Here is a 16,661-nt window from a genome sequence, read left to right as displayed (position 1 = left end):
AATAATAATAATTCAATTTGTAAATACAAACCATGCACATTAAAATAAAATGTATTCATTGGCATTAGTTGAGAGTTACCTCACCCCTGGTTCTATTAAGAACCACCACTTCTAAAAAGATCCTCACATCCAGGAGCTTTGCTAGAGGGAGGGGTGTGGGAGAAGTCACCTCCTTCCCCTGTTATTCATTATTCATGTGTCTGTCGGCATATAAACAGCAACGGAAAGTGCCACCTATTGTCCAATAGTGTCTAGTCTTGTCCAGAAGCACCTCCATTAGTCAGACGGTGTCCAGCTGGCGACGCCCATGGGTACATAGTTTCCCGCAAAGCTTAAAATATGCTTACTAAAATCCTTACCCCAGGGTCTTGAAGACCAGCTTCTCAGCGTCATCGTCGGTTTTGAGCGCAAGGAGCTGGAGGAACAACGAGAACGTCTGATCCAAGAAACTAGCGAGAATAAACGACTACTGAAGGACTTAGAGGACTCCCTGCTCCGTGAGCTGGCTACATCAACCGGTAACATGCTGGACAATGTGGAGCTGGTGCAGACTCTGGAGGAAACCAAGTCCAAAGCCACAGAGGTGAGATGGATACCAGACCTGTCTCTTGAGTTTAGGAAGACCAAAAAAAAAAGGAAACAGACTCCAAAAATAAATTTTGTCTGTAGTTCTTCACACTAATACTTGAAAAAGGTTTAAATCAGATTTTGACGAAATGAGAAAAAAATAAACATTTTTTTATCTGAAATTAACTTTTTGTTCCTTTTTCAGTTTAAGCCAATGAAAAGAAAAATCTAGGTTTTTTGTCATTGTTAAATGCTGAGTTTTAACAACGTCTCAGAACATTCATTTATATCACATGGGTCAGCTACCATCCAACCAAAATTGGGATGCCATACTTTACTGTATCTTGTCTGAGATGGCCCTACTCAACGCTAAGTTTGGATTTAGAGGAAGAAGTACCCCACTCAACGGATGCAAAGGGAAAGTTGGGGGATACCACTGGGAGGGACATTTGAAGGCATTGCCACCGTATGCCTAGCACTCATGCGAAGAGTAAAAGAAGCCATGCATACAGACCAGTACAAGTCAGCGGTGTGTCTCTCTAACGGGGGTCACAAAAGACCACCTACTATTCATGCACGAAGTCCATAGGTCTATCCAGTCATTCCTTGACTAAACCTCATCTTGATTACATCCTGCCAAGGTCGCAGACAAACTCAAACTAGCCGCCAAGACAGCCGTCGACATTGACAAGCTTCGAGATGGCTACCGTCCGGCAGCGAAGCGTGGCGCTATTCTCTTCTTCGTTCTCTCCGAGATGGCCCTCATCAATACAATGTACCAGTACTCCTTAGCATCATTCCTGGGTGTCTTCCAGCTCTCGCTCAAGAAGAGTCTGCCGGACTCCATCCTGGTCAAGCGACTCAGGAACATCATGGATACACTGACGCATAACATCTACAACTACGCCTGCACAGGTAACCTGAAACTCAAGTGTACTGAAGGCACAGAAATTTGCTAAAAGTAAAGTATGGAAGTCTGTCATGAGGCAGTTTGGCCCAACAGGCTGGCATTTCCGGTTTTAGTAGCATGAAACAACTAAGAGTATTTCTATTCCCCCTGGATGGGATGTCAGTCCATCGCAGGTTGCTCCCCAGCTAATGCCGGTACCCATTTATACTCCTGGGTGGAGAGAGGCAAGTGGGGATAAAGTGCCTTGCCCAAGGACACAACATATGACCAGCAGCTGGATCCGAAACCCTGACCCTCTGATCATGAGTCATGAACCGTAACCAATAGGCCACACCCCTCAAGGAAATTTACTAAGCATAGAAAATATTGGCTTACCAAAAACCAGGTTAGCATCTGAAAGGTCACAGGGCTAGTTTAGAAGTACAAGCTGCTGTTCTACTGGTTCACTGACAGTGCTGTTCTCTTTCCACAGGGTTGTTTGAGAAGCACAAGCTGCTGTTCTCCTTCCAGATGACCATCAAGCTTGAGCAGAGCGAGGACCAACTACCCCAGGAGGAGTTAGACTTCTTCATCAAGGGCAACCTGTCCTTAGAGAAGAGTCGACGGACTAGACCTCACATGTGGATCCCAGAGCAAGGCTGGGAGGATATCATCAAGTGTGCACAGATCGCTGACGTCTTCACTTCGCTACCTGATGACGTGGATAAGAACGGAACTACGTGGAAAGCGGTGAGACACAAATCCTTTGGGATTCAAAATAATAATGATAAACTTTTGTTTAGAAATGTATCTCAAAGTGCGTCAAAATTGTTACCCCTGTTCAGCAGGCCATGAAGACAGGTTTGCTTCAGCAGGTCGAGATCAGCGCAAACTGGTACCACACAGGTACCCATTCATTCTCTTGGTTGATGAGAGGCAATTGCGGTAAATTGTCTTGCCTAAGAACACAAACACCTGGACGCCTGTCAGATTGGGCAATGATGCTCAACGTGTACTTTTTGTTCATTATCCACATCATTATATGTCCACATCAGCGCTGTACCTTCATTAGCAATTCCAAGAGTTTGAGACCATTTATAAGTAAGCTTCTGCGGGTGTGACTCGGATTTCCACTTGACCATTAGAGATTACCTTAAATTTGTGATAAATGTCTTTTGTGATGGAATTTTTGTCGTAGTTCTTTACATTTTAAACCTGACCCTAATAGGTGCAGTTTTAATTACACGTAATCTTGTTGGTTTGAGCGTGGAAAATATTAAGGTCTGGTTTTGTCCTTAATTAAAACAGTCTCAGTTTCTAACAGTCTCAGTTTCTAAAGGCATTGAGCCTACAGATCCTAGAAATTTATGTCAGTGTGCAGCAAAACCCAACATTGATATTTTGATCATCTCAACAAATATTTCTCCATTAAATCATACATGAGATTAATATTGAGCCTGAATCCTTTTGGGTAAAGATCAAATTTAAATTTTTTGTTATACCTTTTAACCTGTGTGTAGTGGTATGATTTGGACACTCCGGAGCAGAGCCCCCTTCCAGGCAAATACTCGGACTCCCTCTCTGAGTTCCAGAGACTCCTCCTCCTTCGTTGTTTCCGCATCGATCGTGTCTACCGGGCCGTCACTGACTACGTCACTTCCCGTATGGGTGAGAAGTACGTCACTCCTCCTGTCATCAGCTTTGAGTCCATCTTTGAACAGAGTACGCCGTTCTCACCGATCGTCTTCATCCTGAGTCCCGGCTCGGACCCGGCAAGTGACCTGACGAAGCTTGCGGAGAGGTCAGGATTCGGAGGCAACAAGTTGAAGTTTCTTTCTATGGGACAGGGTCAAGAAAAGGTAAAAATATACGAACAAGATTACTGATGTTAACCAGTTTGCGCCAGGATTATTTGTGTCGAAAATTTCAATTTTCGAAAAAGGCGGACAATAGCAGCCAACTTCTGATACACAGCCAAATGCCGCAAATACTGGTTCGCAAGAGTCATTTCAACAGTTTTTGTACGATATTTCTTGCCGAAACCTCATATGTTTCAACACTCCGGGGTTAAGTCATTGTAAAAGGGTATTGAATTCTAGCATTACGATGAACCCACAAGTGTTATTGGACAGTTTTTTTCTGAATGTGCCAGAAACCTCTATCTCTGTGCATCCAAGCCATAGCTGTTACTGAAGGACATTTGCCATTGTAGAGATTTGCCCAGCCTTGGGTGCATTTCTCCCACAATGTGGACGTGTGCACATATATTCATTAAAAAAAAATTGGCACATTTTTCATTTTATGTTCATCCTAACCTTAAAAATGACCAATAGTATAATGCACTTACTGTACTGACTAAAAAAAAAAAAAAAAAAAGAAAGACATCACACCTATCCATGAAATCCATTCAATTATCTAGCTGCAATGTTGTGATAAAAATATCTGCCTTGTCCAGTCTGTAAGTGGTCAATATTCGCATCTTTGGGAAAGGTCTGTTATGGCATCAGCCCCCAATGCTAACATTTGGCCATTTATTACCATTTTTGTAATTTAACTCATATCGTTTCCAACCTAAGGTTGCCTTGCAACTCCTAGAGACAGCCATCGCCCGAGGCCAGTGGCTCATGCTGCAAAACTGTCACCTGTTGGCTAAGTGGCTACGTGACTTGGAGAAAGCATTGGAGAAGATCATTAAGCCACATCCAGACTTCAGGCTGTGGCTAACTACTGACCCCACACCTGCATTCCCCATCGGTATCCTGCAAAGATCACTCAAGGTAAAACTGGCTACGGCTACAGAGGTTTGCTCAGTGCTGGCATTTCCTAAACAGTGTTTTCTGGCTCCAGCAAAAGACAGTGATCCCTGTTGGAAAACAATGTTTTGAGACTGTTCAGTGGGTAGCATGCTGAAACTTTAGTCCAGCGGTCTATGGTTCATGTCTTGCCTCATTCAACATTGCACCCTATGTTTTCTTCTGTGAAACCATCAGTGCGATGTTTTTCTGCATTTTTTGTTTCAAAAGTTATTGGTTCAATTCTCTCTTAATCACTGATCACGCTATAAAAAAGTATTCAAAATTTGAGGTACCTCCAAATAAGTAAAGAAAGGAGAATAAAATATTTCACAAGCCAATATGGCTCATCTGGCTGGCGTTTATCTCTGGTTTTCTTGGCCCATAACAGATCAGAATATTTCTGTTCTTTCTGAATGGAATGGCATGCCAGTCCATCGCCAGTTACTCCACAGCTAATGTCAGTTACTTCATATTCTTGATTGGAAAGAGGCAAGTTGGGTAAACTGGCTTGCCTAAGAACACAACAATGGCCAGCAGCAGGATTCGAACCCCTGACCTTCCAATCTTGAGTCCACTCTCCCCTGCATCTTTTTTCTTTCCCCACCTCCACTTCTCAAATTCCTCAGGTTGTGACAGAACCACCCAACGGCCTGAAGCTAAACCTCCGCAGCAGCTACCACAAGATCTCCGCCCAGGTGCTAGAAGACTGCCCCCACACTGCCTTCAAGCCTCTAGTCTTTGTCTTGGCGTTCTTCCACGCCGTGGTTCAAGAACGTCGCAAGTACGGCAAGATTGGCTGGAACGTACCCTACGATTTCAACGAGTCGGACTTCCGCGTCTGCATGGATATCCTACAGACGTACTTGACGAAGACCTTTGAGCAGGGAGACCCTAAGATTCCCTGGAGAAGTCTCAAGTATCTGATTGGAGAGGTAAAAAGTTTTCTTTTTCTGTAAAGCCTGGTTCCTGACTTGCTTTAGAGGATACCAGTCTTGTGTCTAGATAGTAAAGTTGGTAGAGAGTACTATCAGCACTGTTGTCTAGTGTTCAGGCCCATATTGAACTGTTTAGTTTTTTATTATAACACCTCACCCACAGATTCTGTATCTTTTTTTATCCGTCATGTATACGTTGCGTATGGGTTTAATTTTTCTAGACAGGAGAAATTGATCTCGTTATGTAGCACACATTTCTTTTCATATGTATGCATACATTGCATGTCCGTTTCAATCGTCCGTCAAAATCACTCCATGGAGCGATTTCATCGTGCACATAACACATACGCAGCATATACGTAACGGACCGAAAAAACACACATATGGAAAGGCGGCCTCAGCATAATGTTTGCAGGTAATTATCACACAAGTAAATCCGCAGTTTTCTCATCCTCTCAAAATCTTCATTACTTGGTAATTTTATCCCCCAACAAAAGAAGAAATATCTTTTGTTTAACCCTGTAAATGTATGTAGGAATGTTACATTTTGGATATTTGAATTGCATAACCCTGTCACAATGGCGTTATTGGAAATCAAATCAATTAAAATCTTACCTAACATTGGAATGTTCCTACTAGCACTGGCTGTTTGTTTAAGTTGTGTGCAATTCTAGCATTATGTATGGAAATGTAATGTCCGTGACAGAGTCAATTATAAACCACGATACATGTATATGATTCAGAGAAATGATCCAAAACTCCTGGTCGGTAATCTCCTTGACCATCACTAAATGATGGATGTAGAAGATTTGAAAAAAATACATCTTCAGGTTTATTCACTGAACTCTTAAAACCTATGTCACAGACATTTCACAATGCTTGGATGTAGTTTGAGTTGTTGTTATAAACAAGAAAGTCTGTAATATGTGACCAAAATGACGTAATACCTGATCTCCTTACCCCAGGTGATGTACGGAGGCCGAGCCATTGATAACTTTGACCGTCGCGTCTTGAATACCTACATGGATGAGTACATGGGGGACTTCATATTTGATACGTTCCAACCGTTCCATTTCTACTGCAACAAGGAGGTGGATTATTGCATCCCGGAGATTGGGCCCAAGGATAACTACGTCCGTAAGTACAATGGGCTTTATATATTTCTCTTTCAGTCTTGATTTGTTATATTAACCCTCCTAGTCTTCTGCACTTCACAACCTTTCAAGTTTTTGCAAAACCACTTTTGCCCATAGAGTTTGCGCCCACATTTCCAATTCCTTTGAGGTCATCTTCTGTGGAGTATGAATAACACTTCAAATCCCTGCACAATTCTTTTACATTGTTAAGCTTAGGGCAAGCAGGCAGATTCGGTCACACTTCACTGCTTATGCTCTCTCCACAGTACTAGTGCTGGTTTTTGTGAAGAGACTCTCACAGTTACTTTAATACTTCATAAAGGCCTATCCCTTCACCTGAAACTGACCTGCAGGTTTTTTAAAAGTTGTTTTACATATTGCTCTGAATATTGACTTCCCACTTGCAGGGTTAATAATATATTAGGATTTTGTTTTTAATTGATGTAGTTTTATAGGTTCTGTATGCTCAATATTCATTCATAAGCTTAACTTGGATGGGACTCGAACCCACGAGCTGTTGCTTACTAGTGCAGATGTCTTACCACTCGATCTGATTGATTTGTATTTCACTTTGATGGCAATTATTGATATTTCCTGTAGGGCTGCATATTTTTATTTTGTGTAACTCAGATCTTAATTAACAACACAGTATTTGAAACTACTTACAGAAGCAAACAGATTTACCGAAGTAAACTCCCACAAAGTACCTTACTTTAATTCAAATATTGCATAACTGTGGGGCTGTTGACTGCACAGTATGTAGCCTCAGTCTGGATCTTGCCAACTCATTGCGACGGTGCTTGTAATCATAGACAAAATATTTGATCAATAAATATCACTCATGTCACTTAAGCATGACACATTCCTTCAATTTATGTTTTGTGTAAACTTCAGTCATCACAGGCTGCTACACATATTGATTGTGCAAAGAGCCCTCAACAACATCTTTCAGTTTAGGAAAAAAAACTGACCTGAAATACATCACATTACAATGTCCCCCACTGTGTGTGTGTGCAATCAATTCCCACGGATACGTGTCAAAACTGAATTGCACAGCAGATTTAATTGAATGTAAACCTCATAGATTGTGGGCGCTGGCCGTTCACTTTCCTCCTGACTCTTGGCTTGCACTTACCGTGAGGCAACGTCCTTGTCCCTCCGGCCTTTTGCTTGATTGAAATTCTCTCAGCCGGAAAAGTTATGTGTCTTCCTTAATGCTGGTTTTTTTCCTTTTGGCGTTTGTTAATTCTGCTTTGTGGGTGAATTGTTTCTTTTTATTTTATTTTATTTTTTTATTTTTTTTATTTTCACCAGCCAAAGCGGATAACCGCCAATTACAGGCTGAGTAAAAACACTTTAAAATAAATATATTACAATAAAAATTTATTATAAAATTTGCATAAGAAATGTTATATGTATACAAAATATATTTACATTACAAAAAACATCAAGAAGTATTAAACAAAAACAAAAAACAAAAAAAACCAACATTCAATAGAATCTGAATTTGCTTGTTTTTCTGGTCAAACAAGATATGATACATATGAGATATATGGGTCATTCTATAAACTTGGGGTCGACTGTTTGCCCTGTCCCTGTTACATCTGACATCTAGGATTCATCTGACATCTAGTATTTTATAGAAAAACATACTTAGCGACAAGCAAGTTATAAGAACAAATGAAAAATATACAGAGAAAAAAAAGGGTCTTATGTAAAAAGCGTAAACACAATTAACAGTTAAGTCTGCAATGCTTTTTGGCAAAAAAAAAATTCAAACCTGATTTAAAAACATCAATCAAATTCATTTTTTAAAGATTTATAGTGAGTTGGACAGCCTAGGTAATAGATATTGCAGCCTACTTGTATCTTTCGATTGTCTAGTTTCTTAAGAGGAATTAGGTTTTGCAAATTAGTTCCATCAGATACTAAGGTGCTTGACCAATTATACATTTATAAACTAGTGACACATTTTGTTCTAAAAATTTAGGTCAGTTTTCTATTATTTGGTTTGATTTCTTCATATTCCAAATTCCAGAGCTAATTGAAGAGCTACCGTTAGCCAACACCCCAGAGGTATTTGGTCTTCATCCTAACGCTGAGATCAACTACTACACCCAAGCAGCCAGGGATATGTGGGCACAGCTGGTGGAACTCCAGCCCCAGACAGGTAACGAGTCATTCATTCCCAATCCTCAAATAAAAGAAAGAGAGTTGTCCTGTAAAGATGATACCATATTAGCCAGCACTGGGAACAGTTGGTTTAGCTATTTTACAAATTCTCCAGAGGATTCCAATTGTAACTGCTTTGGTAGATTTGGCCATTCGGGTAATGATTACTGCCACACCAAGTTCACCAATACTCAAAGTGTTGTCCAAAAACCCAAAATAGAAATGTACATCTGCCTGACGCAAATTCCATCTTACAAAAACGACATCAAAAACTTAAACTGGTCTTTGGTTATGAATGCCACAACTCCCAAGGTTTGTTAGGTCAAAATGTCACCTCCTGCTTAAAAGGAAAGAAATAAACTTTCAGTAATGACGTGTTAAATCGTTGAAAATATTTGTCAGTCTTGTGGATTTAAAAAAAAAAAATCAATTTCGAAATGTTGTGGTTTCTTTTTAAAAAAATGTGATTTCTTAAAAATTGAATTGAGTGTGATCAGTATGTCCGATCATTTAAAACCACATTTTTGAAGTTCCTGCACATTTTAATCTATAATAATTTGCTCTTTTATTCTTTCCCAAGGCGAGTCTGGAGCAGGCATCAGTCGCGAGGACTTTATCGCTAACATCGCCTCGGACATCCAAGCTAAACTACCCCAGCAGTTTGAACTGGACAAGATTCGTAAGAAGTACGGTCTGGAGGTCACTCCGACCACCGTGGTTCTCTTACAGGAGCTGGAACGATTCAATCGACTCATTGCACGCATGGCTAAGTCACTCGCTGAACTGCAGAGGGTAAGTCCAGCGTGAATTTACTTGATTTTTTTTATGAAATGTGTTTACTGCAAGACCACAGGCCATTCTTAAGTGGTGGCTACGAGGAAACTCAATTTAAGGGAAGAAAGGGAATCTGTCAAGATTTTGCTTTAAGTAAGATGAATTATGTGAAGGAGGAGACAGGAATATGATGAGGAGTTCCTCAGTGAAGCAGAAGAGTGCCTCATGTCCAGGAATATTCCTATTGCGGTTTCACTCAAAAGCTATGTTTCAGGGGAAGATTTGTCAGGATTTTTGCCGTTTCAGGATTTTTGTCGGACTTGTTTTCATGATTTCAATGTTTTTCAAGAATTTCTTTTGAACTCTGGAATTCCTGAGTTGTTTTTAGCTATAAAAGTTCATAAAGAACAAAAGAAATTGGTATTTTAAGGGATGCCTTTAGGCGTTTGCTACATGGTGCTTCTGTAAACTTAAACATATGTCAGAAACCCTACGTTGCTCCTGGAGCCCCAGTGACCCTCACACCCTCAGCCGATTAGTTCATAGATTTGTTTTTTTCCTGAATCTCATCCCTGTTGAAAGTCCTTGTTGTTTAGAATAGACTACCTGCATAAGTACCCTCTCAACTGTTCCAAACGCAGCTAAGATATTTACCATAACAGAATGTTTGAACTTAAAGTACAGTGCAATCTCGATAAGTCAAAACCTGTGAATTGAAAAACCCTTCTAACTTGAAGTAAAAATTTATTCCCGTCGGTTGTTGTTGAATAGAAAATCCATTGGATAACTCCAAACTCTGCTTAACTCTAAATTTGAGCCAATTCCTCTGAGATTTGACTTATCAAGATTCCACTGTATATGTTCTTCACTTAGAAGAAAATTATTTTAAATACTTTTTCATTGAGCATTGTACACAAAAACAAGGGAGGAAAGGGAAGCCGAGGGGGGGGGGGGGGGGTTCTGTCATTGTCTTTGTTATTTCTTCTCTTACCTCACCAGGATCGTTTACAAATTCAAATTTGTTTTATGTTTTCAAAAACGATTCCACGTGCAATTTTTGTTTTTATAGCTCCCTGGCTATTGAACTTTCTTGTTCTGTCTGGGATGTTTGAATTGTTCTCTCGTAAATGTAAGCAAGATTGGAATTAATCCGTCAACAGCTTGTGAATTCAGAATCCTCGTCAAGCTGCAGGCTATTGTCATGAGTTTATTGAGGACAAAACCATCTTAAGCTGACTCTTATTCAGCATGAAACCAAGTTGGAAAACAACTTTATCAATTTTCTTGATGAATTTTGATTGTCTGAAAGTGCACACAGTGCATGGTATTTGTAAACCTTTCCTAGTTACAAAACGAAGGTTCTTAGATGAATAAACCAATGGAGCTAGAGGATGTAATTTGAAAAACCCTGGGAAACCTTGCAAAAACCCTATGAAAAAACATCCCAGCACATCCTCAGTTGAATGCGATTTGGAAAATCAAGTGTGCTCGAGGCAATGTTGGGGCTGGGGTGTTGGGCAGTTAAGAGACTTGGATCAAGATATTAGGCATTTCTTTTCCTGGCTATTCCACTGTTCATTTCAACTAATAGCACAAAGTTATGCAACAATTAGATGACAACAAACTAACATCTGGACTGAAGGTTTTATTCAGTTTGCAACCTGATAAAATATTCATGAAAATCATGTACATATGTACATTGTGTAAATGAAAACATTTAATGGTCAAATACTTTTAAAAAAAATATATAAAATATTATTACTATTTTTTTTGGGTTGGGGGGAGGGGATAAAAGCAACAATTAATAGATTAAGTGTTAATTTATTGAAATGTGAAATAGAAATTAACATTTTCGTAACCGCTATCTCAAAGACATTTTGCCTTTGAGAGAGATGTTACTGCCTTGGTCAAAACGTTAGGCCCTCGAGCTGTTTTATTTAAATTAGTCATTGATTTATTTTAACAAAATTGCATGAATAAGATTTTCACCAATAGAATTGTGTCTGTAACACAATATTTGCAACACATTCCATGCAACACTTTCACCTCATTTGAGAACATTTCCCAAATTGGAGTGTATATCTTTGTTTTTGTTTTTTTAGAGTTGTGTTTTGTTTTTGTTTTTTCCCGCAAGCCTTAATGGGTTGTTTCTAGTTTGTAGTGGGCGGCTTTTGAAGCTTTGTCATGCAATCAAGTAATCTTTTAAGCTTATAAGCTAAGCTACTCATATCTGATGGCTTGTCATGCTCCAGTGAATTGCGGGGACAGTGAGAATGCAACGACAAATGTGATTGAGGATAAGGACAATTAAAGCAAAAGCTAAACTCCTATACCCCTGGCCTTCACTCAACTGAACTCCTTTTGGTAGATAACCATCAGAGACTATGTTTCCTCTTTCATCTTGTACTTCAGTTGATAATTTCCATTACTAGTAACCCTGGGGATGCCATCACACGGAACAGATCAAGAAATGACAACTAGGAAAAAAAGGGAAACTAGTAAAGAAATGGCAGTGTTTTAGATCCTCAAAGCGTACAAATATATATGCAGCATTGTATTTTATTTGTCACAGTACCCAAGGCAAGCTAAAGTGAAAATATTTTTTAAAAACCTCTAAAAAAATTTTTGGCGAAAAATATTAATAAACGATTGTTTGGAGCTTGTTTATCCAGAGACTGCATATATATTGAAAAATTAGCCTGGGATGTTGAATGACTTACTCCAGAACCTTACATGTAAATGCGACTTTTTTCAGCTTAATCTACAAAAGTGTTTGGTTTGAATTTTGTTTTAAACATGACACACAACTTTCCAATTTGTTTTCCATGTTTTGTAGCCACACACACATGAAGATGTATTTTGTCAATGGTGCAGTTTAAAAAATAGATTTTGGCCCAACAAACGTGAATTAAATCAACCGCCACATTCCAGCAATTTACTTACTGTTATTATTAGTATTCATTATTTCTGGTAATGAAACCAAGGATTCCTCAAAGGCACCCTAGGCACTGTAGCTCGCAAGCCTGAAGAAAGCTGTAGAGAGGAGACAATGAGAAGAAACTACAGTTTTATAGGTGGGAGAAAAATATTCTGGGGAAAACCAACGGAATCAGAAAGGGGCTGAAAACCAAATCCACATGTGGTTAGGGCAGGAATCAAACCACTACGCCAACTTGACGCCCCATGAATGCATGCCGAAAAAGTCAAATTTACTCACTGGTATTTGCAAAACACTACACTTAACGTATTGACGTATTCCTATAGTAAACACAAGCAATAGAATTTTTAGCAGATACAGTGCAGTCGAGTCTCGTTAATGCAAACTCTGTTAATACAAAATTCTGGTTATAACAAACATAAAGCCTTAGTCTCGACTGTGCATGCATGTGCACAATGAATGGGACTGATGTTCCTCTTAATACAAAATTCTGATATAACAAACAAACTGGCAAGGTCCGAACGAGTTTGTATTAACGAGACTCGACTGTACATGACTCATAAGAGCCACTCATGAAAATTGAATATTGATTTCTATATGAAACAGCGTAATTATTCCAGCCCTTCAGAAGAAACTATGTTTCTCACAATTTCCATGTGGCCTTCTCCATAGAGATTACGTCTTAATTTTCAAAGGCCGGCCATAATAATAATGACAATAATAATGGGTATTTATAAAGCGCATGTATCCACCAGGACTGGTGCTACATGTACATCAGGGCACTACATCATTATTACCCCTGCTCATTGGGCCCATGAAACATTCCAAATACCATCTCAGCTTCCTGGGGAGTATACAGCTTGATGCAGCCTGTTAGGCGCAAAGCAGCTACCGTAATTCAATCACAATAACCATCTCTGCCCTCACAGGTACCCATTTATTACTCCTGGGTGGAGAGAAGCAATGAGTGACAAAGTGCCTTGCCCAAGGGCACACGCACCATGACCCCAGGCAGGACTCGAACCCACAACCTGTAGCTTTCCAATGCCCTTAAACACGAGGCCACAGCACTCCACATGGCCATGTAAATATAAAATTTACATGGAAAGCCTCACTGAATGTTCTTTGTTTTTTTTAAGTCAGTACAATGTGTGCATACTAATTATACAGATAATGTCTTTCCAATTTCCCATTTTAAAATGCTGAAATGCTTTTTTTTTATTTCAAGGTTTTTTGGGTTTCTGTTTAGGTTTTTTGTTAAAGAATCTGAGGACAAACCAACTGAGGGAAAATATGATGCTATTCAGTTGATTTATTCTGTGGTCATGACCAAGGCTTTTCGAATACATTTAATCTTCAAATAAACCACAAAGGGAGAAAACATTTAATATTTTTTATATTTTTTTTAATTCTAATTTCTTTGTAATTTTTCTTATTTCCGTAAGTATTTAGTGCCCCTTTCATGGAAAGTTTTGAGGGACACTCAGTCGGCTTCACCACAGTGCCTGTTTTATCTGCTTTTTTTGTTAATTATCATTATTATATTTTTGTGTGCATTTTGAATTCATCTCAATTTGACCTAATGGTCCAGCAATTTGGCTCTTACAGGAAAATTGTCCCTCAAGGTATGGTCTATGAGATTGGAAAAAAATGAACATTTAATATTAATGAATGAATTTGGTTAAAAATTATCCTTAAATTGCTTTAATTTAATAGCCAGTGACTTCACCATGACGTCTCAGTTGTACCCACAACTGGGGATCAGGTTAATGTGTGTTCTGAGTGAAAAGTTAATGAATATTTCCAAATAAGAATAACCGTGCAACTAATGATGAACAGATAATAGACACGCAAAGAGAAAATGTACTATTGATCGATTTCCTAATCCACTAGCCAGGCACTTTCATGCTCCCTTAAAATTAAAGTTTGTAACTTTGTTTGTTATTTGTAATGTTCAAGATTATGTTTTGAGTTTCATATTTTTAGAAATCCAAAACTTTAAACTGTTGCCTGAGAACTAATGTCCAAGGTACATTTTTTGGGATCCAAATTGTCTTAACCATTACTTGACTAAGACTCTGATTTGGCTAACAACTTGAACGGAGTACATGTTTGTGTAATTGAATTGTTGACGTGTATCAAACAGGAGTCTGTTTTAATGCTCTATATTGTAGCTTAAAATGTAGGTCCTGGTTATTGTCAGGATCCTGATTTTGTTGATTTGTGAATTACAGGCTTCTGCAAAAGCGCAATTGAAGCCCCGTTTCCTTCTCTTCCAATATTTGTCGGTGCCAATTTGTCACAACACATACATGTACATTATCTTGTACCTTAATGATAAGGATAAGTAGGGAAAAGCGGAAAGTACATATCAAGTAGTCGTGGTGAAAAAAAAACACAAGACATGGGAACATCTAATTAAAAGCACAATTTAAGGTCTGGCCATCTTGGATTTTACAGAGAAGGGTGAAGTAGGAATAAGTAGTGAACTAGACGACGTGGCTAGGGCTCTGTTGATGATAGTCTGGTCTCTGTATTTGTCCCACAGGCCTTGAAGGGTGAAGTAGGAATAAGTAGTGAACTAGACGATGTGGCTAGGGCTCTGTTGATGATAGTCTGGTCTCTGTATTTGTCCCACAGGCCTTGAAGGGTGAAGTAGGAATGAGTAGTGAACTAGACGACGTGGCTAGGGCTCTGTTGATGATAGTCTGGTCTCTGTATTTGTCCCACAGGCCTTGAAGGGTGAAGTAGGAATGAGTAGTGAACTAGACGACGTGGCTAGGGCTCTGTTGATGATAGTCTGGTCTCTGTATTTGTCCCACAGGCCTTGAGGGGTGAAGTAGGAATGAGTAGTGAACTAGACGACGTGGCTAGGGCTCTGTTGATGATAGTCTGGTCTCTGTATTTGTCCCACAGGCCTTGAAGGGTGAAGTAGGAAGGAGTAGTGAACTAGACGATGTGGCTAGGGCTCTGTTAATGATAGTCTGGTCTCTGTATTTGTCCCACAGGCCTTGAAGGGTGAAGTAGGAATGAGTAGTGAACTAGACGACGTGGCTAGGGCTCTGTTGATGATAGTCTGGTCTCTGTATTTGTCCCACAGGCCTTGAAGGGTGAAGTAGGAATGAGTAGTGAACTAGACGACGTGGCTAGGGCTCTGTTGATGATAGTCTGGTCTCTGTATTTGTTCCACAGGCCTTGAAGGGTGAAGTAGGAATGAGTAGTGAACTAGACGACGTGGCTAGGGCTCTGTTGATGATAGTCTGGTCTCTGTATTTGTTCCACAGGCCTTGAAGGGTGAAGTAGGAATGAGTAGTGAACTAGACGACGTGGCTAGGGCTCTGTTGATGATAGTCTGGTCTCTGTATTTGTCCCACAGGCCTTGAAGGGTGAAGTAGGAATAAGTAGTGAACTAGACGACGTGGCTAGGGCTCTGTTGATGATAGTCTGGTCTCTGTATTTGTCCCACAGGCCTTGAAGGGTGAAGTAGGAATGAGTAGTGAACTAGACGACGTGGCTAGGGCTCTGTTGATGATAGTCTGGTCTCTGTATTTGTCCCACAGGCCTTGAAGGGTGAAGTAGGAATGAGTAGTGAACTAGACGACGTGGCTAGGGCTCTGGTGATGATAGTCTGGTCTCTGTATTTGTCCCACAGGCCTTGAAGGGTGAAGTAGGAATGAGTAGTGAACTAGACGACGTGGCTAGGGCTCTGTTGATGATAGTCTGGTCTCTGTATTTGTCCCACAGGCCTTGAAGGGTGAAGTAGGAATGAGTAGTGAACTAGACGACGTGACTAGGGCTCTGTTGATGATAGTCTGGTCTCTGTATTTGTCCCACAGGCCTTGAAGGGTGAAGTAGGAATGAGTAGTGAACTAGACGACGTGGCTAGGGCTCTGTTGATGATAGTCTGGTCTCTGTATTTGTCCCACAGGCCTTGAAGGATGAAGTAGGAATGAGTAGTGAACTAGACGACGTGGCTAGGGCTCTGTTGATGATAGTCTGGTCTCTGTATTTGTCCCACAGGCCTTGAAGGGTGAAGTAGGAATGAGTAGTGAACTAGACGACATGGCTAGGGCTCTGTTGATGATAGTCTGGTCTCTGTATTTGTTCCACAGGCCTTGAAGGGTGAAGTAGGAATGAGTAGTGAACTAGACGACGTGGCTAGGGCTTTATTCAACGGTCAGATACCTGGCATCTGGCGTCGTCTGGCTCCTGACACCCTTAAATCACTAGGCAACTGGATGATACACTTCCAGAGACGCTTCACACAGTATACCACATGGGTGAGTTGATGTTTTCATCACCCCTACCTCTAGATCCCCCTCCCACACCACCTTTCCCCGTGAAAACCCCCTTCCCACCCCTTAACCCAACCGTCCTCTCCCTACCGCCCTCTCCATACCAACTCTCCCTGGCACCACGTTGCTCCCTGCCAACTCCACCACTTTTCCCATCCCA

General features: G+C 40.3%; 1 protein-coding gene across 4 annotated transcripts in view; it reads left to right on the top strand.

The window, feature by feature from the left end:
- LOC119730483 (dynein heavy chain 10, axonemal-like) overlaps window positions 1-16,661 on the top strand; it is an 80,136-nt gene that overhangs the window by 55,316 nt on the left and 8,159 nt on the right. For 3 of the 4 annotated variants that reach the window (XM_038203417.1, XM_038203418.1, XM_038203420.1), the window contains 10 exons: window positions 365-583; window positions 1,209-1,482; window positions 1,950-2,206; window positions 2,977-3,315; window positions 4,033-4,233; window positions 4,878-5,183; window positions 6,152-6,323; window positions 8,361-8,492; window positions 9,075-9,286; window positions 16,319-16,486. In XM_038203417.1, the coding sequence (XP_038059345.1) occupies window positions 365-583; window positions 1,209-1,482; window positions 1,950-2,206; window positions 2,977-3,315; window positions 4,033-4,233; window positions 4,878-5,183; window positions 6,152-6,323; window positions 8,361-8,492; window positions 9,075-9,286; window positions 16,319-16,486 (2,280 nt within the window). Of the gene's footprint in view, window positions 1-364; window positions 584-1,208; window positions 1,483-1,949; window positions 2,207-2,976; window positions 3,316-4,032; window positions 4,234-4,877; window positions 5,184-6,151; window positions 6,324-8,360; window positions 8,493-9,074; window positions 9,287-14,846; window positions 15,023-16,318; window positions 16,487-16,661 lie in introns of those variants that run through there. The other variant, XM_038203421.1, reaches the window with a different exon arrangement.

The sequence above is a fragment of the Patiria miniata genome, unplaced genomic scaffold (assembly GCF_015706575.1).
Source record: "Patiria miniata isolate m_02_andy unplaced genomic scaffold, ASM1570657v1 HiC_scaffold_22, whole genome shotgun sequence".
Lineage (NCBI taxonomy): Eukaryota > Metazoa > Echinodermata > Asteroidea > Valvatida > Asterinidae > Patiria > Patiria miniata.
Note: the sequence above shows the minus strand (reverse complement) of the source record. Positions and strands in the feature narration are given on the sequence as shown.